This window comes from Accipiter gentilis, chromosome 17 (assembly GCF_929443795.1).
Source record: "Accipiter gentilis chromosome 17, bAccGen1.1, whole genome shotgun sequence".
In the NCBI taxonomy this organism is placed as follows: Eukaryota; Metazoa; Chordata; class Aves; order Accipitriformes; family Accipitridae; genus Astur; species Astur gentilis.
Window position 1 is genome coordinate 2,128,407 of NC_064896.1, and position 25,553 is coordinate 2,153,959.

The 25,553-nt window shown below is 41.3% G+C and overlaps 1 protein-coding gene across 1 annotated transcript in view; it reads left to right on the top strand.

Annotated features, from left to right (window-relative positions):
* Positions 1–25,553, top strand: part of CSMD2 (CUB and Sushi multiple domains 2) — a 310,633-nt gene that overhangs the window by 20,387 nt on the left and 264,693 nt on the right. The window contains exon 2 of the mRNA XM_049820686.1: positions 9,970–10,186. Coding sequence (XP_049676643.1) covers positions 9,970–10,186 — 217 coding nt within the window. The remainder of the gene's footprint in view (positions 1–9,969; positions 10,187–25,553) is intronic.

Genomic DNA, 25,553 nt, shown 5'->3' on the forward strand with positions numbered 1-25,553 from the left:
TGATGGAATCCATCTTCCTTTCCTCTCACTGTGTGCAAGTCTTTACTCCTAAACGCTTCTCCTGTTTTCTAGCTTGCTTTGATTCTGTTTAGATTATAAGCTTTACAGATGGTAAAGTGGTATATAAATCTGCAGGAGTGATTGAGAAAGATACAGCATGCACCTGGGGAAAGCCAGCATGACACTAATGTCTCTGTGATAACCCAACAGGAGTATGTGTTGTGGTATTCACTACAGAACAGCTCAAGTTCTCACCAGCTACACAACAGGTAGTGCCATTTTTGCGTCCCCCACTTTGATTGCAATCTTTTTATTAAAAAAAAATAATAAATAAAATCTGATGAGGGTCTTGGAAACTGAAGTCCCTTCTGTTTCCAGGTCGTTGCAGGGTAGGGATGAAGCAAGCTGGCAGGGGACAGCCTGTGTCAGGTCAGCATGAGATGCTACCTTCCCTCTCTCCCTCTGTTACGAACAGAGGACTTCAGCCTCAAGGGAAAATCTGGCAGCTGCTATTATGACCAGTGTACTCACTTAGGCAATTTCTAGCTTAACCAAATGAGGCATTACTTTCCAGCAGCTGAAGTCTCTGGCCTCTCAGCATGTCAGGGGACTGCAGTGCAGCTGTAAGACAGGACATATGTGCAGTGTCATGTTCTTGTGATTTCAAGTGTTGTCCTGCGATGGGTTTTGATGTTACCTGAAATTGGATGTTTTCTTTTTTCTCTACGGCATGTCAGAACTCCTTTGACCTTGTTATTGGAAGTATATGCCCTTTCAAGGTTCGTTCATGAAATATAAAACCGAAGTATAATAAATCAGAAAAGACTTTCTTCAACGGAGAAGGCTAGCTTGGTGTAGAGGAGGGAATGTACCACTGGGGGTGACTGTTGGCATCCCAGCCATATGGATGAGGCAGTGTTCAGCTCGGGCTTGGACTTAGCTGCAGCACTCCGTCCAGTTTTTGACTTTACACTTCAGGACAGATAGGGAACAGCTAAGGGGAGTCCAGAACCTCACTAGGGGTTCAGAGACGTCATTAAACAAGGATGCATGGAACAAGTTGGGTTTGTTTATTTTATAATAGTGCTTTCCAACAATTTTGGATCTGTTGACCTCAACATTTCCAGTGTTAGGTGCCTTTATTTCTGTGTAGGTGCTTGTTGCATTTCTAGAGAATTTAAAAGACTGAACATGAGGCTCTTCTCTTGCTTTTCACAGATGCCCATAGGCATTATGAGCTGCAGTTTTTTTGAAAATTGCCTGTCTTGGGAGGAGATGACTGGGGAGAATAAACTGTTCTTTGAGTCCAGCGTAGGTAGGAGAAAATGCTGTGGTCTAAAGTAATAACAAGATGAATCTGGGCCAGATATTAAGGAAGTGGAGAGCTACAATGCTTTTGTCCATTTTTTTCCTAATCTGAAATATGTGTCATTTCTAAGATGTGTTGGAAATGTTACTTGATCACAGAACAGTGTGGCAATGTGTGAGGATGGTTCAGTGGCAGTTGGAAGTTCCAGACTTCCCTTTCCTCTTCTGTGCAAGTATTTGTAGTTTCCAGCTGCAACATGGTTTGGTTGGAGCTTTTTCTGGGGAACTTCAAGGTCAGCAATGTGACTAGAAATCCCAAACATGGGAATATAGGAAATTTGCATAATTTTCCAAGACAAATTTTTTGGTTGGGAGAGGAAGTGAGGTCACCCATGGGAAAACCTAAATACATTATTACAGCATCTTCACTCCACCATCATGTCTTCTGTTCCTCTCTTTTTTTTTCTACTTGGGAAGCCCTTAAAATTGAATTGTTATGCTAATGTTGGAACAATGCCTAAATGTAACAGATCTCTGCAATAACAGTGTAAAAGCCTGGGCAGCACTAAAAGGGACAAAGTGATGACAGAGTGGGAGTGAAAGACTGTTAGAATGGAAGGGAAGTAATGTGTCTCTCCAGAGAACTGGAGGTGACTAAGTTGGTTTCAGGAATGATATGTTTGATTTGCGGTATCACAGTATTGTGCCATCCTGCTGAAAACTCACATACTGCTTTTGATTTGAGGTGGATGTTATAATTCTTTCTGGATTTGGCAGTAGTGGCATGAGCTGGATTCAGATAAAATGCATGTTCTTTGCCCTTGCATTCTTCAGTTTATCACTTCATGTGTTCAGAGAGAAAAAGGTACTGGCTGAGATGTAAATCATTCCCTTGATGATGTTCTTGGATCCACTGGCTTTTGATTAAAAGTTATAGTTAATGGAATGTCTCTGCATTATTTATTACCCAGGAGACTTTGATGTAAGACTGTAGGTTAAGTTAAAACTATGAAAAGGTGAATACTTAGGGAAACAAGGCTTAGATTTATGAAGTGTGAAGGTACTTTCCCTGTTTGTTCACTTAAATTGTATGAGCAAGAGAGTCAAAGCTAGGCTGTGGGTGAACTACTTACTGTTTGTGATTGCCCATGATGATTTAGAACACTATGTAAGGAGGCATAATTAGGTGCTGATAAATGATTCAAAACAGTAGACATTGGGAAAAGGAACGTTTTTCCTATTTAGGCGGCAGATCAAACAATGTTTAAAAAAATTGGAGTTCTTCAAGATGAACTCTTCAATACAAGCGATGAGGTTTTAGTATGTTCTTTTTGGGGAGAAGGTTGTCAAAAGACCTGTGCAAAGAAGCTGCTGTGAACATTTCACAACCTGTTCCTGACACCCGTGTTCTGAGGCTTCTTCAGAATGGGGTTTGTGCCTTCATGCAAAGGGGAGTGTTCAGTAGGGACCCAAGGAGTTGATCCCATGCTGTGACATACACCCAGTTGTGTGAGAAGCTGAATGACTGTTGTGTGGTTTCACATGTGTCATCCCACAAAGAAAGCTGGGGCACTTTTTGGTTGTTTTAGCTGTGTCTCCGTCCTTGAGCTCTCTACCCTACTCATCACAGCCTCCAGATGCGCTCTCCTGGCATGCTGTGAAAACCTATATCAGCATTTGAGTGCTGTTTGAGTTGGGATCTAGTGTCTCGGTTTGAAGAACTTTATGCAATGAAGGTGAATGACTCTGTACAGTAATGTAAATAGAAAAAAATTGAGAAGTTGCTGATGTATGAGCAGGATTTGCCCCTGGTATTTCAGGGCAGGATGGAACGTGCTGTGTGTCTGCAGGATATGGATTTCAGTTTTCTTGGGGATAGGTGGGTTTTTTATGTTCATCTCTTTCATTGAATAGGCTAGAACAACACAAAATAGAAATATTTGTGCCTAAGTAACAATAACTAAAGAAAAAGACAATACCAAAACCTACTGCATTAAGGAGAAGACAGCCATGTATCACCAATAGATGATACTGCTGAGAGCAAGTCAGGGTATATGATTTGGTATTTGTTCCTTTTGAATTGTGCAGTGACCATACATCAGTGTTTGCTAAATTAGATTTCTGCTGAGAAACAAAGTGCATCAACTTATATTTTAGGAAGCACTTCAGAAATAAATTCTGTTTCCCTCTCTCTAAACTATTGCTTCCTTAGATATTAATATGGTGTAAATCAACATAGTTAAAATACTTCCGTGATTTACACAGCCATGGATCTGGCCTGGTCGGTTTAAGGAATTGAAAGTAGGTGGAAGATGATGTTTTGTACCCATTTCCTTTGCTCTTGTAATATCAGACAAGGCCTTTGTTACTTAGCTTCTGACAACTTGGTGAAGATTTGTAGTGACAGAATTTGAATGTACAAGTTTATCTGAGTCTGCAGAGCTGCTGAAATTCTACACCAAATGATGAAACCCAGTCTCAGCCAGGGGCTTGAAGGGTACAGCAGCCAAGGCAGCTCACTCCTGTACGTAGGTGTTGCTTATTTGAAGGAAATAACAAAATTCTGTTGCTATGAATGTGCTTGAATGAGTGAGTCTCCTTTTTGGTAAATGTAACCTGGTTTGTTTTGCTCAATGTGCAGTGACCATCGTGACTGCTTGTCATGAGACATGGAAGACATGAGAACCAGTTAATGCTATCCACACTGTAGTCATTTAGGGGTGAACTGGTTCTGCCCCAGAATGCAGCTAGCCGTGTTGCATTAGAGGCCACTGTAAAGCTGGAGTGACTGACGTGAGAACAGTCCCATGTTCATGTGTCTAAACAATTTCAGATATACAGTGTAAATAAACCTCCCACTAGCTTCTGTCTCCAGTCATGTAGCTTGTACTGTCAAAAGAAGTCTTGGTTTTTGAGTGCAAGGGTGTTCTTCCTACCCAACTTATGGCAAGAGGCTGATCGATACCCAGAGTGAAGCGTGAGGGGTTTGCAACTTTCCTGCTTAAGCAAGAGACAGCCAGCCATGGTTGTATTCAGCTGATATTTATTTTTTGGTTAAGTGTCCAGTCATGTTAAGTTCTGTGGCATGTGGATTAACTGTGTATTATAAAATGCTGCAGGCAGCCTGTGTTTCTGTTAAAAATGCAGTTCTTCTGTGAGCATATTGCAAAGTAAATATTTCATCATTTTCCTTGTGCATATGAGCCAGAAGTGAGGCCGATTAGTCTGTTTACATTGTTCAAGCAGTATATATTTCACAAAACAAGTATTATAAGTAGAGACTGATAGAGCTGACTTGTGAGCTCTATCATTGAGCAAATGGTTGTGCCCCTGGATAAAGATGTTTTTCAGCAAAGTCCCAAGCTCTCCACAAGTGTGGGTTTCCTTGGGTTGTGTTTTTTTTCCTCCACCTTAGATTGTGATCCCTTTTGGGGAAAGGCTTTGTCCACTGAACAGTTCCAAGTATGATAAAGTGTTGTGGTTTAACCCCAGCCAGCAACTAAGCACCACGCAGCCACTCTATCACTCCCCCCCCCTCAGCTAGACAGGGGAGAGAAAATATAACGAAAGGCTCATGAGTCCTGATAAGGACAGGGAGAGATCACTCAATTACCGTCATGGGCAAAACAGACTCGACTTGGGGAAAATTAACTTAATTTATTGCCAATCAAACCGGAGTAGGGTAATGAGAAATAAAACCAAATCTTAAAACACCCTTCCCCCCCCCTTCTTTGCAGGCACAGCTTCACTCCTGAATTCTCTACCTACCCCCACCCAGTGGTGCAGGGGGATGGGGAATGGGGGTTATGGTCAGTTCATCATGTCTCTGCCCCTCCATCCTCTTCAGGGGCAGGACTTTTCACTCTGCCCCCTGGGGTCCCTCCCACAGGAGACAGTTCTCCATGAACTGCTCCAGTGTGGGTCCTTCCCCGGGCTGCAGTCCTTCAGGCACAGACTGCTCCAGCGTGGGTCCCCCGCGGGGTCACAAGTCCTGCCAGCAAACCTGCTCCAGCATGGACTTCCCATGGGGTCACAGCCTCCTTCAGGCATCCCCCTGCTCCGGTGTGGGGTCCTCCACGGGCTCCAGGGTGGAGATCGGCTCCAGGGTGGAGATCGGCTCCAGGGTGGAGATCTCTGGGCTGCAGGGGGACAGCCTGCCTCACCGTGGTCTTCCCCACGGGCTGCAGGGGAATCTCTGCTCTGGCACCTGGAGCATCTCCTCCTGTCCTCCTTCACTGACCTGGGGGTCTGCAGGGTTCTTTCTCTTACATGCTCTCACTTCCTTCTCTTGCTGCAGTTTGTGTCCCAGCAACATTTTTTTCACTTAAATTCGTTATCCCAGAGGCACCACCACTGTTGCTGATGGGCTCAGCCTTGGCCAGCGGCAGGTCCGTCTTGGAGCCGGCTGGCATCGGCTCTGTCGGACATGGGGGAAGCTTCCAGCAGCTTCTCACAGAAGCCACCCCTGTAGCCCCCTGTTACCAAAACCTTGCCATGCAAACCCAATGCTTAAAGCCTTTGTCCTTGTCTGGAAACTTTAAGTGCTACTGCAATAAAATTACACTGACGCAGTCGTTAACAAGATATACTGTCATAATAAACCACTTTCCAGAAATGAAAATAGCAGGTTGCATTGGTAGAGTACAAGTGAGAATTAGCTCCAGTCTCAGACTGGTCATCTCCGTCGCAAAATAGGGCACGTGCCCGCAAACGCATATCCACTGATGAGTTTCATGTTGGTGTTACATCTTCAGAAAGTATGAGTCCATGAGTAATAGTATTAGAAGCTGGCATATCTGCATCAATATTTACACTGCCACACTGAGCCTTCTGGCAGATGACATCTGATCTGTCAGCTTTCTGTATTTACCTTCCTCATTCACTGTTGTAACTTCTGAATAAGGAGTGGCAAATTGAGAAGGGGGGAAATGCAACCGTTCTGGAAGGGTTGTAATTGATTCCTCTGATACCAGGGCTGATGGTTAATCTGCAGAAGGTATAAAGGCGGCAGTCCCTGGGTACGGCTTGTCCTGTCATTGCCGCTGTTTCTTGTGGTCACCTGGTGTAGCCCCATCAGAGCTGAGATAAAGGGCAAAGCGGGTGGTTGAGTGATCCGTGAGGGAAGCTGCTGCATTCTCATTACTTGAGTAAGGTGTGTGGAGGTGCTTCGTGTCAAACTTCTGGGTTGGAGAGAATGCTCCAGAAATTTTACAAGAATGTTGTCCTCTGTCAAATACGAATTCATCTGGAAATTTATAGCACAGACACTGGTGTTGTCCTTTCATACCTTTCTACTTATTCATGCTCCAGGGCTAAAGGGATGATGAGAATTGTTTTTGCAAGTCTTCTGAGGAGAAATGGAGCGTTTCCTTGTCATGTACTTCAGATTTTAGATAAAGTTTTGTCAGTCAAGCCTGAGCTGAACTAACTTAAACCTGAAAGTGAATTACAGAGTGTGCATAAATTCTCTTTGGCTTCCTGGATCTCTTTCCGGTGACTGCTGACTTTTCCCAGCAGTGTCCAATATAAATGAAGTTCCCTACTATTACAGTTGATGAAGAATATATTGCTTTCCAGTTTGTCAGCTTTTGGAAAACTAACTTTTGTTTGCAGTAAGCAATTTTCTTTTAGCTGTGTCCAAAGCACATCTTGGTCAAAATCATGAACGCACGAATATTTCAGTAGATTGATTTGATACGTCATAAAACTGTGTCCTATTTTTCTATGATTTGTTTTTCTTCAGCTAGGTTTAAGATTATGTACATTTTTCTGGTCTTTGTTTTAATCGGTAATTATGCAAGGATTTATACTGATCTTAAAGCTTATTGCCTTTCATATGACCTTGGACGTCTTTGGAACACGGTGTCTCTGACCTTGAATTTATTTTCTGAACTTTATGCAGCATCAGTAGCTTTTATACCATCAGGAAATGGAGAGATACAGGCTCTTTAATTTCCCAATTTCCTTAAATTGTTCTGATGACATTTACTTATGATTAAAATAAAAAATGTGCAGCAGAGACAGATTCAATATCCCCACATTGCCTTTTGAGTGCCAGTCTGGTTGAAGAAAAGAGGATGTGATTGAATTTTAGAGAACTGAAGCTTATGGATCTTTGGCAGTCTCCAAGTTATTAAACCAAACTCGGCCTAATTTCACTCTGTGATAACGGTAATATTCCCAGTCCCATGCAGCTTTCTGGCACCAGGCTAATACATCCATTCAGTGAACTCTACAAATAAATGGAACTGAAGTGGAGGGGGGAGGTAGATTTCACTCTTGTATGTATTATGTATTGACAGAATGCACGGAGAGGCACATGCCAGGTGCTATAGAAATGCAAAGTGCTTTAGTCTGCCCTTGTTAATGAGTTATATGCCCAGCTCAGTTTTAGTCCCCGGTGGATTATGGGGCTGTCCTAACTCTCACTGATACAATAAACACGATACAAAAAGATTCCCTGGGTAGTAAATATGATTGACCATTTTAGATTCATGAAGGTGTGAACTTCGTCTTGCAGAGAGAAGTTCCACTAAGCATTTTTGCACCGAAGTAGGTCAATCTAATTATAATTGGCTTTAATGAGCACCACTCTGCAGTTCTTTACCTGTAGCTGGTTGACACTCAGAAGTGCAAATGCCATTGCTGCCTTTGAAAAAAGCAATGAGAAATCAAAGAAGTAATTTCTAATCTAATTCATTTCAACTTGAAAGCCTCGGTTATCTACATAAGCAGGGGTAAACAATCCAGCATTGGTAAGAAAAGTCAGAGCAAATGCAGGCAGCAGTGATGAGCAGCTCTGCTGGCCATAGGATAAAGGTGAGATTCTACTTTTGGTCTCACAACAGTTGCCTTGCAAACTGCCTGGAACTGAGCTTTGGTGTGGAGGAGCTATTCCATTAAAGTCAGTAGGAGTTATACCAGTTTGTCGGGAGTGAAGTTTTTAATCTGTGCCTCAAAAGGCATTCAGGTAAAGTAGCAGTGAAGAGAGAGGAGAACACTAAGGAGAATTTGTCACTTAGGCCGTTCCCAAAACCTATTTATGTACTTCTTTCCCCAGAGAGAAGAAAATCTCATATATCCAGAAATTGTACATCATGGCAGTTGATCTTTATCTTTGGGATGGAGTGTTCACAGGTACTGCTTTGGGGAAGGAAAATGGATTTGAGGAAGGTGTTAAGTATTTAGCTAGTGAGTACAGGACTGGGCTTTCATTCTCAGAAGATGTAGCTCTACAGCAGCTCTTTAGGAATACTGATTGGAAGACATTTGCTGTGTGTTGAGTCTATATGAGGAGTGGAAATCTTTCAGAACTGGGTGAGAGAAAACAGCAGCCTGAGAGGGCTAGGTTTGGTTCACGATTTCTTTCCTATGTACCCCCATCGTGTAGGTCTAACGGGGTTATGTAGTGTTACTGGTGATGGCAGCTCTTGGCTCTGGGCCGCAGTCCATGTTGCTCTGCAGTGGTACAGTTGTCAGTTTGGGGTGCGCAGACTAGAGACCGGGGGGAACATGCCTTTCCTTACAGCAGTCTGCATGGAAAGGCCTTGTATAAAAACCATTGGCTCTTCTCCCTGCTAGGGGGTAGTTTCAGGCTAGTGAGCAATGCTTAACTGAAAGAATGTGGATGGGGAAAAAAGAAATGCTATTCTAGGAAGTTGCAAAGATTTGGGTTTTTTCTTTGTTTTTTTATTTTTTTTTATTCCAAATAACTATTCAGGAATGGCTTGTTTGTTAAAGCCTTTGAACTGTGTCCTGCTCTTTCTGCAGTCAGGACAACTTTAATTTCTGATCTTTTGCTATTCAGTTTTCATGCAGTCTTATCCAGATAGACTAGTCATTGGTGACTCACTTCCTCATTATATATTATGTCCATTACAGTTTTTGGCCTTTCAAGGTAAGGGGTGGTCTGTTTCTCTTTGTCTGCACAGTGCAGCCCTGATCTTCTGTCTCTTATTCAAATGTAACTAATGGTAAAAGAGATGGTCGGCTTTGGCATTGTCATTCTGCTGTTTTGTGGTCTCTGAACCACTCACTCATGCTCTTGGATAGCTTCCTTTTCATTACAGTTACTATTATATTTTATTTTTATTATTATTGTTAGTCTTTTAGTTATTAAATCGTTCCTATCTTAACCCATGAGTTTTTTTGGTTTGGTTAGGTTTGGTTAGGTTTTTTTTAATTCTCCTCCTCCCACTGGGGCAGGGTGAGTGAACAAGTGGCTGTGTGATGCCGAGTTGCTGGTTGGGGTTAAACCAAGACAGGCACCCAGCACAGCCAGGCACCCTTGAAACATGTTAAATCCCTAAATGCACAGTGTACGGTGAATAGTATATTGGACTTCGTTGAGGGCTGTGAAAGGATGTCTGAGTAAGCATCTGTTTCCCAGTTCAGTCAGCAGCTGTGCTGTAACCCAGCTGTTACTAGCCCATTATGTTTACAGCTAGAGGGAGCAGTGCCCAAGAGATGGGTGTCTGGGGTCCAAGCTCCTGCAGGGAGGACAAAGGTGCATCTTTAGGTTTTATCTTTATCTGTTCCCTGGGACCACGAACCGAGGAGAAATTCAGTAGAAAGAATCACATATGATCTGTTTTGATGGTGAAGTTATTAAATGTGTACCCTACACCATTTGACTTGTATTTTTGTCTTTTCTCTTGCCAGCCCAGAACTGCAGTCACATTTTGCAGGGCCCAAATGGGACAATACAGAGTCCAGGCTTTCCATACGGATATCCAAATTATGCAAACTGCACGTGGACAATCACTGCTGAGGAGCAGAACAGGATACAGCTTGTTTTCCAGTCCTTTGCATTAGAGGAAGATTTTGATGTATTATCTATCTACGATGGACTGCCTCAGCAGGGGAATCTGAGAACAAGGTACATTGTTCATAACAGTGATGTTTATAAACATGTTCCTATTTCTGCCACTGGGATTAAATCTAGGTTGGAGGTTTATACTGCAATAAACTGGGAGTGCTTCTTCATGAGCAGTTCTTACAGTTGTTTTGATTTCTTATCTCTGGTAAGATTTGAAATGTTTCTCTGAATGCCTGACAGTAATGATTTATCAAGAGTCATTCTAGACATCCGGAGAAGTTAATTAGAAAATGGAGCAAGAGGAAAGCAGAGTTAATGTGCAGAGGAGCTTCCCTCAATCCAAAGGAGATTCTCAGAGTGGGTGGATGGATAATGGGTTTCAGTTTATTGCTCTGCCAAATGCTTTGTGGGTGCATTTGGGTAATTCCCTAACTTGCAGTCTCTTCACCAGCTGGACAGGGGTGATACTCTGTCACATCCGACTGAACGGTTGGGTCTTTGGGGTAAGGAGTTGTTAAATAATACAGTTTAGTATGAAGGCTCTCCATGGATTCTGATCTCTGAGACTTTCAGGTACCATCCTGGTACTAATAAAAAGTTAAATGAGAGGCTGGTTTTGAAAAAAATAACACATTGCTGTGGTAGGAAATGTTATATGATGCGTCAGACTTCTGGATTTGAAGGGGTCATGATCTCAGACCTCCAGATCTGAGGCATAGATGAAATCAGCTTGGTGACTTGTGATGTGACTACTGTTGTCTGATGTCTGACTGCAGCCGAAGTCTGACAGTAATATATTCAAAAGTAATAGAAACAGTGGCAGCACTCAGTGTTAGAATCCCTAGAAAGAATGCTGTAGTTGTGGACAGTCCTGGAAATTAATTTTACTTCAAACCGCTTTAGTTTAGGACAGATCCTTTGACCTCAGTGTCTTGTCTAACCCAACTGGAAAATCTGAGTTAGACTGGTGAAAATCATCTCTTTATGTAGATGATTTCAGTTATGCAAATAAATCATATCTTCATCTTGCAACTATGCTTGAGAATCGTCTTAATTATGAGACCTCATCATTTAATCAGAAGGTAGCATAGTGCTTTGCTTTGGGTATTATGTAAAGGATGCCTACATCAGGTATAAAATCCTGCTCAGGAAACTTGGTGTGGTGAGTAGTCAATGCTGCTCTTGCCCTGAGAAGCCCCCTAGCAAATTGCTTTGCTCTTCAGCAGTGTCAGATGTTTCCTTTTGCCCTTGATGTTGGTGGGAGGTTCTGCTGAAGAAGCTAAATCTGTGAATGAAATTAATTCAGAATTAGGGTCATGGTGGAGTAAATTAGTAAGATGCTGTAGATGAATTGCATCCAGGTATTGTTCTGAGCTACTCCTATGCATGACATGATTATAGATAGAAGTAACAGAAAGGACATCTTCCTCCAGTCGACCAGTACAACAGAACTCTGAGATGCAACTTTGATACTGTCCTGATTTGTAGCCCTGCATTGGGGGAAAGTGAGAAGACAAACAAGGTTCTCTGTCTGCGTTACTGGTGAACTTCACGTGCAACTTGGGTAGGTAAGTGTAAGCTGTGGGATGAAACCAGGAGCACAAAGCAATGTGAGAATGTTTCATCTCCAGTGAGATCAGGTGTTCAGGAAATGTGTATTTAGTATAATGGAGGAAAGTGAAATAAATGGGTGGGAAAAAGCTATTGAGGAGGTTTTCTAGAGGTCTGAGAGCATTCACAGAGGACTTACAACAGCAAATGAGAGAGACTCTCGCATGGTAGATGCTTGCATTCTTCCCCTGGACTTATCTAGAGTAGTGACTTCAAAACCTGGAACTTGTTCCTCTCTGCTGTTTGGTGTCTTGCTTCTTTGTTCAGCTAATTTTTTTTTGTACATCAATCTCACCTCATTAAACTCTGTAGCTGTTGCCCAACGTTGTTTTTTTTCTTTTTTCTTCTTTCTCCCTTTTTTCTTTTTTCCTGTGGCTATCAATTTTGTTTTTTCTCAGACTGCTTTCCAAATGTACTCAATTCATCATCGAAGTGCAGCACTCGAAGATGGATGACCACGCGTCATTCATCAAAGCTCATGCTACCAGGAGGCGGGCCAAAATAAGCTGTAAGCAAGTGTAAAAGAAGGAAAAAAAACCAACCCACAAACATGTTTCTGTAGAGAAGGTAAATGTTTTGTTCAGTATGTTCAAGGCTGATCAACAAAACAGTTAACAGAGAGGACCTGTATCTCTTTGCTTCTTCTGCTCTTGAACTTTTTGTTGAGCATCACTGATGTGTTTCAGTAGGTCATGCCTGCATGACTGGGAAGAGAGAATGATCTTGGTGTTGATGACATTTGCTCCTGCTGAGGGATAGAGAATGGTTAGTTGTCTCAATACCCTGCAGTTCTATTTAAGCCATATATTCCTTAGAGCTTCCTTGGCTTGCTGTGTCAGTGTCATGTCTCTGTGCATTTCTGAGAAGGGGTTAATAATTGTGTTTATCATGTGCTGGCAAACACCCTGTTGTCTTGCAATTTAATGCAGTGTGAAAGTTCCCTAATAGAATAAAAGCAGACTTAATCCAATGAGACATTTTCTAATAAACTGCTTTACTGTATATTAGGGAATTTGCGTTGTGTGTTTGTGATGAGTATGTGAATATTAAATGTGTTTCTTAATTTAGACATCCAGAGCTGTTGTCATCTTTCAGTGCTGTGACTTTGCTTTGTTTGCTAAAATCAGAGCTTGTTCTGAGTCCTTGCTCCTTCAGCTTCTCTCAAATAATGTGTTTATTCCCAACACCATACACTGGCTTTCAGCAGGGACCACTGTAACAGAGTCTTCTTTGAAACCCAAGAATAGTGATGGCTGCAGTTTTGTCTCTACCTTGACTTGAGTAGGAGCGCTATGTGTTTTCATGAGTTCAGATGAGATTTTTAACTTCCCTTTGGTGCTTGTATGTGGCTTTCCATTTTCTTAAGCAATGTTTGTGCTTGTTACACCAGACCAGACTCTCCCAAATGCTCAGCCGTCAAGTTCTTAGCTATTCTGAACTGCCAGTGGGATCAGAGAGATGCATGTGGAGACCTGATCTGAAAACTGCGGTTACTCAAGAGCAGTCTTTTTTGCAAATTCCCATTGTGCTTTTCTGATTGTGTCATTGTTAAGAGGATGCTCCAATCAGGTTAGTGTCCTGATTGGTTTCCCACTGTGCTGGGCTTAGAAGCTCAGCAGAGACCTGACTAAAATTTGAATAGTTGGAGTTATTTATAGATCTAAGATTGCTATGGGATTTGGGAGACTCTTTGCACCTTTTTGTGTCAGACTTGTTACGTGACATAACCAGACAGTAGTTAACCAAAAAGCAGCACGATATCTTCAAGCTTTTTTATCTGCTGCTGATAATTTGCAGGACGCTTCTAATGTGAGAATCTTAAATTAGTTGCTAATTTCCCTATTTGAAGATTTAGGCTTGCACTCAGATCCAGGAAATGCACATTTACAATACATCCAGTCAGTCAGTCATTTCAGATACCTAATTCTGTTCTCCTGAAGGGAGCCATTGAATTTATACTTGAAATAGGACTGGTCAATTTAGAAAACCAGATATATTTTTTTCTTCCTTCCAAAGGTGTTTAAAACTACTTTGGAAAGCCTGAGGGACAGAATATGCAATCTTTTTTTGCCAGGAGACACTGCTCACTTGCATGCATGCTGAACAATATTGGGTTAACTTTTATGATCTTATAACCCATGGGCTTTCCTTCCTGCGTGACGTGGATAGGTAATTGCTTTGTATTCTGATCTACCTTGCCTGTTCAAAGGAAATGTTTAAATGATACTGAATTTATTCAGCTAAGAAAATGTTTGAGACAGTATATCAAGAAAAATAAGTCTTTATTACAGCCAGAACCTCAGTAGTGCAGTTCGCATTTCCACAAAAGTTACTAGGAGGTGTATATTTACACAGCTGCGAGGAACTGTCCCATTCTGATGTCTGCGGAGTGTGCAGGGTTAGAGAAAATGTTTGCAAATCATTACTGCAATAGCCTTGTACTTAAAGAAGAAATCTATTCTGCCTTTAGCTCACTGGCACAGAGTGACTTACCTTCTAGCTCATGTCTCAACATTATGCACAGTGTTTTTGGTTAAAGTGGCTGTTGCTTGTTAGAGATCCTCATCCTTCTTCCTTGACAGATGACTGAAGAGTTAAGAGGAGGATTGCCATCAATACGCTGTGCATGTGGTGAAAAACCATATGATCTCTTTGGCCATATTTAATTGAAAGATTAAGTATTTTGTTTGAACTTAAAATTATGTGATACTAGTGATAAGAATTGAATTATCTACTGGAGTGACCTATTTACAGATACAACAGGAATACCTGTATCTTGCCTGTTTCTCCTTGATAACCTTTTAATTACTCTTTGAAAAATTGGATTGGGTGACTTGTTCTCTTGATTGGTAATTAAGTACAAAGCTTTTGATCTTAAAAACAATGGAAGGGAGGAGGAAAGGAGGAGACAAAGGGAACAGTGAAGGAGAGAATTCCCCCCATGTGCCATCTGTTCTTACCTGCAGAGATGCAAATTTAGGTTAAAATAACCTTCTGGGGTTCTGGCTTCATGGGTACTGGATTTGCTGGGGTTCAATACCGTTAAAGAAATTCCTGGAGAAATAGCATTTGCCATCTGGTAATACACAGAACTTGCATTAGGGTTTTGTGTTGAGTCACCTTTGGTCCTGTGACATATTCCTTTGTAGCTGCCTCATGTCTCCAAGGTGACTACAGTTTGTTTTACTAAGGCTAAAGATAAATAAAATGGAGGGCCAGCTAAATCCTTTTGTTATCTTTAGTGAACTTCAGAATCCTACCTCCCTCTTTCCTTTAGCAGAGTCTTTTGTCATTTCACATTAACTCGGTGGGGGGAAAAAAAAAAAACCAAACCAACAAAAAACCACTTAAATTTATGTTCTCTGCTTTGTAGAATGAAATACACTTTTTTTTTGCCGGAGAAGATACTTGTTTGAGCTGCTCCAGTGGCATTAGGGCCTTCTGCCAATGGCCCTGTCGTTTTGTTCAGAGGAAGCACTGATTATTTAAACTTTGTGCAATAATTGATGGAACTAGATCTGAAAGTCCAGGAAAGCTAATGGAGTTAATGCAACTGCATCTAGGGCTGTTCAATTTTGAGAGGCTCTATCCAATTTTTCCATATTTATTAGGAGAGTTTGCATTGGGATGAGTGATAAAAGCTGATTAAATCCGGGTGGGAGGTTTTTCCTTGCCACCATGCTGAATACATCAGGCTTAAGAGGAGACCTGACTCTGATCTTTCGGCAGCCTGTGAAGAAAGGAGATGGAGAGGTAAGGTGATGGAGTAGCTTTGGTCCCGGTTTAAGGGTTAAAGGATTTGGTCTCTTACGACATCACTTGTTCTGTACAAACACAACTTCTCTGCTGCAAGGCCTGCCGCTGTGTTCCGGCCTGTACCATGTCTGGTAAAATAGGATCTTGTTGAAAATCAGAACCTTTTTTTCATGGCCAACAAATAAAATACTAATTGGGGGAGTAGTGTCCTGGCTGGTTGTTACTCTACATTTAGTCTGTTGGAGTATAGGTTTCTTCTAGGTATGGCTCTCCCCTGCTGTGTTTACTACAGGGGGTGGTTTATTGTTGGGCCTTAAGGTGTTGCTGTTACTCAAATAATATTTTGTTTTCAAAATTGTTTTTGTTTTCCCTCTAAACTGCTGATTAACTGTGTTTATAGGTAAAATCTACTAGCAAATGTTGACAATGACTCTTGCTTAACATTAAGGTATGCTAAGTGTATTAAGCGTAGCGAGATTTTCTGTAATTGGACAACATCTAATAGATTTTAATTAAGACTCTGTACTGGAACCATCTGCTTTTGATAGATCCGTGAGCACTGAATGCCATTAGTGATTGAAGTAGGTTTTAAAAGGGTGAGTTTAGTTTGTGGAAATTCTGGGAAGGATTATGGTGTCCTTAGCCTTCCATGCCCAAGTTGATGCAACTCATGAAAATCTCCTGTTCCTTGGTGTTGAGCTGTGGAGGGAAGGAAGGGGAAGCGCCTGTGAAGTGCCCCGCTGTAGGACATCGCTGATGTGTTTGCTGGCCAGTCAAGTCCAATGTGCAGTGCACTGAGACAGCAGACAGGAGTTTTATTGGACTCTACTGTTAACCTCTTGTAGCATAATGTATTACACTTCCCTCCTCAGCTTTTCCTCTTGCAGTTTATCTGCGCTGCCTGACAACACAGGGCTTTGCTTTTGATAATAGGAAGTAATTGCTGAAGCCTAGCATCACGTATTCTTCTCTAGATTCCTCTAGCTGATGTGTGGTTTTACTTCAGGTGGACTTTTCATACAATGACTGCAAGCCTTTTAGACAACAGAAGCAGAGGATTTTGAAGTCTGAATGTGATCTGTATGATCACTGTAGACTCTGCAGTGCCCACGTCTACAGTGTTCCAGATAAATTGCATCTGCATGGTGAGATCCCTAATAGCTTTCATGGGGTTGCTCCTTTTCCTTATCAAAGATGGCTAATGATGAAGACAATAACTGCTGGTGCTTTACTAATAACTGTTCTACATAGAGAAAGCTTATAATCTTTTTATGCGTATATGTATGTGGTGTTTAAAGTGATAGTCACAGACATTTTTAGTCATCTCGAGTCATTTATTTTAGAGCTGCTTTTATTCTTTTAGCAGGAGTGGCAATTTACAAAACCAGTGGGTGAGCTTTTGGGGTCAGAGCAAGAGAGATTAGATTTTTTTTTTTAGCAGTGGAGGGAGAGAAATTGAACTAACCCATAGCCCTTGCATGGTGCTTCTCATTTTTAGATTACAGTTCTTTGGGAAGGAACAGGTCTACTGTATTGTCATAGCAGGGAGAAAGCAGCACAGGGAAGTTTAGTGAGTTGCCTTAGGCAGCACAGTGAGTTATTAGCTGTTAGTTATTAGTTATTGAACTTGGGTTGCCCAATTGCTGTGTTACTGCAGAACTGTATGGTAACGTGATTACAGTCTGATCCTGCTTGCGCTAGAACATGTGCAGAAAGTCTCTTGACTTTATTAGTACAGAATCAGGTCTTCAGAAATAAGTTCACTTTTAGTCAATAGATACTGACATCAGTTAGCATCAAGATGGCCACTTTCTTCACTGATAATTAGTGTTGGTCTCCCATGAAGAGGTTGCTGTGAGCAGTGCAGCAAAGCGATGGATGTGCAGAGGTGGTGGTAAAAGCAGTGCTGGCAGAGCACTGAGGTGTGCTGGTGATCCCTTACAAAAGCAGAAGTTAGTCCTGTTCTGAGCTCAGGAGCTGCTCTGCTCAATGGCATTGGGCAAATTACTAATTTCAGTTTTCCCATCTGTAAAATGACATGATGTTTTATCTTTGCAAGTTAAATTTGTAAAATGCTTAAAAGCCCCCAGCTGGAGGGTCTGTATGCTAGGGTGGGGAAAGAGAATTGAAGTACAAAACAGATAAAGTTCACAGCCATGTCTTTTAATCCACTTTCCTGAAGGGAGGAAAAATGTATGAGCTTTCATGTTGTCTTTTGAATGCAGTGAATCTTAGGGTCAAGAAGTTTTTGTATCCCTAAGGTTTGACCTTGAGAGTTTCTCAGGCAAAGCACCTCTTTAGACAGTGTGTATTTCCCTTTTATCAAAATTAATGAAAGTCTACAGGAGATGATACAATCTTACTAGATCGTTGAAGATACAATGAAATGGTGGAGTGCTATTACTTGCAGTCTCAAATAGAAAATTGACAAATCTTCAGTGCCCATTGACTCTAATTCATTATGCTCCTGTTGGGTGGTAGAGGGTGGCCGGGCTCCTTTTAGACTATTCAGAATTGGATTTTGGTGTGCTGCAAGAGCAACTGCTGACATCTCGTTCTTTTTCTTAATAAAGAATGTAATTGTCTGTTTGCGATTTCATAGCTGTTTGGAAAACATAAAGGCTTTTGCTGTCCAAAGATGCAGTAATTGTCTTTCCATCTTTAGGGATTTCTATAATATTTAGGCTTACAGCTGATTAAAGCTGCTATAGTGGAATAAAAGGTTTAGGAAGGAGATAAATATTTCCATCTGAAGTGTTCGGTAGCTTATGTTGTCACTGATACATGTGTAAATTGAGGTGTGAAATGCTGTTGTTCTAGTGTTTTTATATTATATATTTTAGCTGTTGAAATTGGGCCCTTTAGCTGTCCAGGTGCATGGCAAGACATCCTTTCACTGAACTTGTTCCTGGTTTATGTGTGGCAAAGGAGGTGTATGGGAACAGAAACAATTGACTAGCTCCAGGGCAAATAGTAGCTCTGATGCTGCTGGATTAGAACCCAGAGCTTTTCACCTCTAGTGCATTGTGAATTACTGGGCTCCCCTGCTAAACATCAACAGTTAGCAACATCTTTATCCTGTTTCTGCTCAATATTCAGCATTCACACAAAGTGCAAGTGAATAGAGAATTAGATATGACATGAATCAATATTACAGCCTTTTTGGATAAATCTTCATTGGCAGGAACAATGGGATTTGTTTCATTTTTTTATCATGCAACATATCATCTAAAAATCAAATTTCTTATTAACCTACTTTTTTGACTGCACCGGTTGTGGAGGACAACTTGCATTATTTGTTCTGTTTGGGTACTTCTTTCTAACTCTTATAGAAAGTAAACTTCTTCTGTTTCCTTCTCATCTGTTGCCATTAAATTTTGTTTTATTACGTATTATTGTAAATTAAATCTTAAGGAATTAGCATAGACATACCTGTATTGTGGTGGGAAGCGAGACTGCAGTTTTAGGTGGACACCCCCCAGGATAGATCTCAGCTGCCTGTCCTGGGATTGTATAGGCAGAACAGCGCTTGCCTGATGCTGCGGCTTAATATTCGCTTGGGGGAAGTAAAGATTCTCTCAAGACTGATGGCTAAAGTCTAGTTCAAATCCTATGCATGAAAAGGGATGGACAGACTTGGCAGATGAGACCTGGATTCACTCTGCGTGTCAGCTTTGGCTCTTTACAGTTGTATAGCTTTAGCTTCTTGAGATTTAGGTAAACAGGAGGAGCAGGGATGCATGTGTAGTAAGCACATGTAGTAACAAAGCAATAATTAAAGTTTTTGCTTGATTGTGTTGCCTACGACAGTATTTGAAACTAATGGTAGTTTATATCTTCAGTCCCACAGTACCTGTTTGCCATAAATCTAATTCTTGGTGCCTTTCATCTGACAATCTCCATATGCTCTCATTGAGGCTTCTGAGCATCCCTGCGAGACTGGTGGGTGGTCAGCATTGTGTATGGCGGGGACTGTGGTCCAAAGTAAACTTGGGGATCAGAGGATTGCTTAAGACCTTTCAGCAAGCTAGTGATGTACCTGAGAGCATAGCCATGGAGTTGCAGCTTCCAGTGCTGTGATTTCAAAAGCTGTCTCCCAGATGAACAGGCTTGAATGAGTTAGAAAATGATCTTTCTGTTCAGAATGCTTCTGGCCTGAGAACTTCTATATTTACTCTGCCTGTCTTGCATTTAAAGCTGTTTTGAACATTCATGTCTGTTTAAATGTAAAGTTCTTTAGGTTGTAGGACACTGTTTTTTGCACAGCATGCAGCAGAAGAGTTACTGTTACTAAAGGGCTGGTGTGAATATTGGGGAATTTGCAACATTTCCAGTATGGTAATGCTTTTTTGTTCACCAGTTGCACTACGTTTAGCAATAAGCCTTGTGATTTGCAGGTAGTTCTCAGAACTTATTTTTCCTACTTACTAGATTTCACACCCCAATGATTTTTTTTAAGAAAGCCAGAAATAACCTAAAACTGCCAAGTTTTGAATTGACACTGCTGAGCCTTACTTGGTTTATATCCAAACTTGTCTTTGTTTACACTGAGAGTGTCAGCTTAGAATTGCCAAGAGGTTACTAAAACTTGGTGAACTTCTCTGCTAATTTGTGTTTTTCTTTTTTGGTTTGTAATAACAAGACAGAGGATATAGATGCCAAAGTTTGTCAGATATTTGCTTGCATCTCACTGCTACCTGAGAAAGTATGAGAAAAATGAGCATGGAAGATACATGATAAAAATAATACAACAAATTCAAGTCCAGGGTATTTCTACTTTATTGCATTGTACGGAAAATTAAATTTATTGAAATGTGATGCTTAGTACCTGTTTGCAGTTTGAGCCATGAAGGTCTCATATATTTGAGATGGCTGTGCTGGCTTTAGGCTCTATAAATAAGACTTTTGTAGTGGGACTTGACCCAAACCCCATTTTAAATGAGTGAAGAAATCCATCCAGGATGGAATTTGAGCCCTGTGACTGTCCCTAGAGACTGTTAGTTAATGAAACCTTTGTCAGTGTGAGAGGTAAGCAAAGGACTCTTGCGGCTTGATGAACTATACTTGGCTTGGAGAACGGAAGAAAGTGCTGGCACATGGGGTTGGGTTGTATGGTGCTAGATTGAGAACTGTTTGCAAAGTGCTAGATTAACTTTCTGGCAAAAATGTAGGTGTAGTATAAGTCATCATGAGTGAATTTAAGGGAAGAGAAAGCTTTTTTCCCCCCTAATGCTTGTTACTGTCTTGATAAGAAAAATATATAGTAATGTGTGTTGGAGCCAATGGATTATATTATTTTAGAAGCAACTTAATTATCAACCAGCTGGGCAGAGAGGATGGTTGGAAAGTAGTATGGAATGAAATGGGACATGTGGTGTTGGTTGGCAGCAAAGTAGCTTGGAGTTGCTTGGTGAAATATGAAGAGAGACTATACAAGGAGTTACTGCTGCTTGCAACATGCCTCTGAAGATAATTTGTCCAGGATCTGTTCATAGCTTGACTCGAAAAAAAAGAAAAAAAAAAAAAAAGGCAGCTTGGTTTTTAGCATAAATCATTCCAACAAGCTGGGTAAATACAAATGTGAACTGATACTGTTTTTCTTATGTTATTACAGTATCCCTTTAAGCTGGCTGAGATTTTTTTTTTTGGTCCAGGGCATCATTTCAGCCTTACAGGGATCAAAATTAAAGGACAAATAAGTAACACCAGTGACTTCTGCCTTGCAGACAGAGCAGGCTTTTAAGTGTCTGCAGTGGGCATGAACTTGAAGCATTCTCAGATTATGCTCTGCTTGTTTTATTGATGATTAATGAGGACATTCACGGTGCCAGTTATTCTGTCAATATCGTTTAAAAAAAAGTAGCATCTCATTGTAATTGCTTATTTTTTTAATAAATACACAGAGAGGAGGGGAGAAGAAACTAACAGAACCACTGAGGAAAAAAATTTGAAACCAGACAAGCCTGAGGAAATGCTAGCAGAGAATTAGCTGTCGTCTCAGGTGTGTGTCTTTCATCCACACTTACTGAAAATGGGGGATAAGATCTGCACAGTTCTCCCTGCTGAAAGTGGAACGTATCGGATGTGTGAAAGAGGCCAAGGCGGCAGCAGCCTATGGTACAGCTGCAGGGGATAAGCTGGGCAGAGGAGTACTGGGTGACTGGGAGGGAGGAGGGTGTAGGAGGCTATCCTTATGTAGTCCATAAGGACACTGGAGCAGGTTCCTGGCTGGACAGTTCCTGGCATGGAAAGTCCTCCTGGGGACAGGGCTACCACTGAATCTTGCAGACAATGATATGTGAGAATCAAAGACCTCTCAGCTTCAGTTTTACTGCATGTATTGAAGTCCTTGTGCCTAGGGCATCTACAGGGTCACTTTTTTGCTAGCTTTGTAAGGTAATATTTGAAATGGATGGTGATTCTCTTGGAATTTGGCCCATGATTTGGAGGAGACGTTAAACTCCTTCAGAATGAAAGATGACTTCTAAAACAAAGATGTTAATAGGAATGACAAGATGGTTTTTTTTCCCCCCATAGACTACTTTACCCTACACCCACCAGCAACTGTGTCTTTAAAGAAAAAAATCTGCTACCTGTAATGAGATCTGAGATGGGATGGATTGCTGTGGGTAAATTCCCTGATCTCTTGCATCTTGTTTTTATTCTGTATATTCCATGAAGCAGCCTTGAGGAAGACATCTGTGAGTGACCACTGACTTTGCATGCATCTGTGTTTCCAGTTTCCCCTAAGACTTTAATTTTTAGACAAACATAAGTATTTCTGAAGGTGTTCTTCCTGCAGCAGCTGGAGTACAATGCTTATGCATCCTTTTCATCAAGAGGAAGTTGTAAACGTTGCTTATTATCACTCATCTCGTACCCATTTTTCAGAGGAAAGACTGAACATATAGAAAGCCTTTTACTGAAGCCAGTGAGTTTCCTCATTTCTACATGCACGAGCCAGCTGTCTAGCTGAATAAAGCATATAAAACTTGATTCAAAGTCAATTGGAAGTTACTGGGCTCTTTCTGTTGGCCCTGGTTGATAATGGATTAGTTGAATACTTCATGAATGCACCTTTCAAATGACTTCAGGTTGGCTGCTGCCTTGTTAGCTGGGTGCACAGTGTGAAAGAGGACTCACCTGCTCATTCCAGACTGTTTTCCAGAGACTGCTCCAAAGGGCAGGTCTCACTCTGAGCTGTTGTTTTCTTAGCACAGTCCCTTATACCTGACTTAGCTTGAATATTGTCCTGGGATAGTGTAGGGGTGTCAGACTAGCACTTAAAGAACCATGTCGTTTAAACTGTATATAGTGAAGAGAGTGGTTCATTTGATGGGAAATTTTCTTTAATAGGTGCCTTTAAACTACATGCAGGAAAAAATCACTGAAGTATGGTGTAGTGTAATTTAATGCTGGGTTAAACGATGCAATCCAATGCGTTTTCATTAGATGTTCTGAGACACTTCTCTAGCATTTATGCTTTAAAGGCTGTTGGATTGCCAGCTGCAATAACTATTTTGATTGCAGCCTGAGCTGATGGTGGGCATCCTACCAGAAAAATAATGTGCTCTGTTTTAATTATGGCACCTGCACTCCAAAATAGGAGCCTGCGTCACAGTATATGATATAGTTGTACTTGATACAGTGGAACAGTATAATATGCAACAGATGGAGGTGAGAGCATTTGCAAAGGGACTGAGATGCAGACTGTCCTGGCTAGCTGTTCTTTTTCTAGGGCAAAAGAAGTGTTCAATTGTGGGTTGCACCTGCTGAGCAGAGCAGTCAGTGGGTCTTTGTCTGCTGCACAACTCCTTTCATAGGCGGATGGGACAATTTTCAACTGGGGAAGGACGTGGTATTAGGGAAGATGGTGATATATCACAGAGGCAAGACAGCTAGGCTCCATGAGGAGCGGAGAGCAACACACCCAGACGCCAGTGTATGGTCCAGGCGTTGAGCCTTAGCAGCTGCTGGCATGCAGAGGGGCATTGGTGCTCCTGCTGCTATGGAGAACCTGTAAAGAGGTGGTGGTTACAACAGCAGCTAGTTTTCACTGGCATCAGTTCCAGCAAAGCTGTTCTGTGAAGCAGATTTTGCTGTTCTGCTGCAAATGGGGAGCCATGCACCAGAAATATTTGCAATGTCGCTGGCAAACCTGAGGCAAAGAATGAAGAAGAATGCAAATAGAGTAGAGGATTTCTGTGTTGATTTGTTTTGGTATATTGATTTTTGCCGTACTGTGAAGCAAGGGCAAGCTTATGAAGTGGTATTTCTGGCACTGGTTTAGTTTGGTTCCTCACAGTAGGAGTAGAATTAAGCCAATGAAAAACACATTGAAAATCTCACACAATCAGTGTTGGCTCCGAGCAACTTAAGGGGATAATCACTCAATAATCCATTTGGCCAGAGGTACAGAAGAAATGGAAGAGGGTTATTCGTGCTGTTATTACCACCCTCACCTTCTTGTTATGGCCCTTAATAAAAACAAGGAACAGAGTTTGCTGCTTTTCTTTCTCATTAGTGTGTGTGTGTATATATATTTATTGCTACACTAAATAATGGTGATGTCAGAATTACTGTTTAATGCATGAGGCCAGTGGGGAATGATTTCATATTCTGTCTGCCATCATCATGTTGATTCCCATGCTTTAAATTTGCCTGGGCTGCAGATTTAGGGAGGAAGGCATGAGGACAGTTTAGCAGCCAGGTCAAAACAAGGCAGGGTGTCCTGCCAAGCTTGGCTGTTCTGTGTCTTTGGAACAGGACTGCTGAGGTTTTACAGGAGTGATTTGAGCGTGGGCCTTGTTAAATTACTGTTTCTTCAAGAGGATATTGCCTGGAGAAGACGAGGACATCAGAAGAAGGAAAAATTTTGAATTGAGTGTGTTGGTTGAAGGCTTAAGAGGAGGAATAACTTTTTTTTTTTGACTGCAGCTGCTTCCAGTGAGGAATGGGAAGAATTTAATCTCATTTCTAGTGCAGGTTTTCACTGCAGGAGGAGATATGGAAATTAGTGGCACAGAGGGTAGGAGTTGCTATATAGATAGATATTTTTCTTATTGAAGCAGTATTTCCTGCTTCCTTCCAAATAAGTTTAGTTTTAGCACTAATAGGGGCACTTTTCATCTTTTGTGGGCAGAAAGGCTGTTTGATCTGACGGGGAAGACAGTGTTTGGTCACCTTTTGTGCTGTCAGGCAGCCCAATTTCTTCTGCTTGCTCCAGGGACACTAGATAGACAGAAATGAACCTCTGAAGTTAAGGGCCTGGAGAGATGGTTGGGTTTATTAATTTTTAGAGGTTTAGGAAGCCCAGAGGTTCCCATGAAAATTGTCTCTTCAGTCAGTGTGGAATCTGTAGAAAGACTGAGAACAAACCCTTGGTTACAATTTTATGCCCTTATGCACAAGCCATCCTTTTCTTTTAAGGCCCTGTAACTAGAAAATACGAATACATGATTACGGGAAGCGTTGCTCCAGGTAGGACTTAATTCCCACTGACTCCTGTGGGATGTGCACTTGCTTACAGGTAAGCAGACACGTAAATGTTGCCCTGGATTAAAAGCAACATCTGCAAAGTGGGGTCCTCCTAATACGTAGACTGTGAACAGAATCCATGATGCAAAAAGCGTAGTTTAGAGCGAACAGGTTTACTTGGGATATAAAAAGCACAGACTAGTGTTAACTAATTCCTGGATAATGATAAAACACAGTGTGGTGGTTAGAGGAAGAAAAATTGACAGGTTCTACTGTCCATTGTATGTTTTTATTAAAACTAGTCCCTGCATTTCCTGGTTTTTTTGAGTGCATGAAGGTTTCAGTAAGCCATTTTAATTAAACTGCAAAATAAATTAATAAAAACTATGGTGCTCTTCCTCATTCTGTGCACAGTAAAACTATTTTCAGTCTTTAAAAATCCTGGAACCTTTTATTTTTAATAAACGGGAGCAATTGTTCTTCCAGCTTGTACAGACAATGGATTTTATGCTGAGAGTGGGTGAGTACTTTTGACATTAAAACTTGACTGCCATCATTGGCTGGCAACTGTGTGAACTTTGCC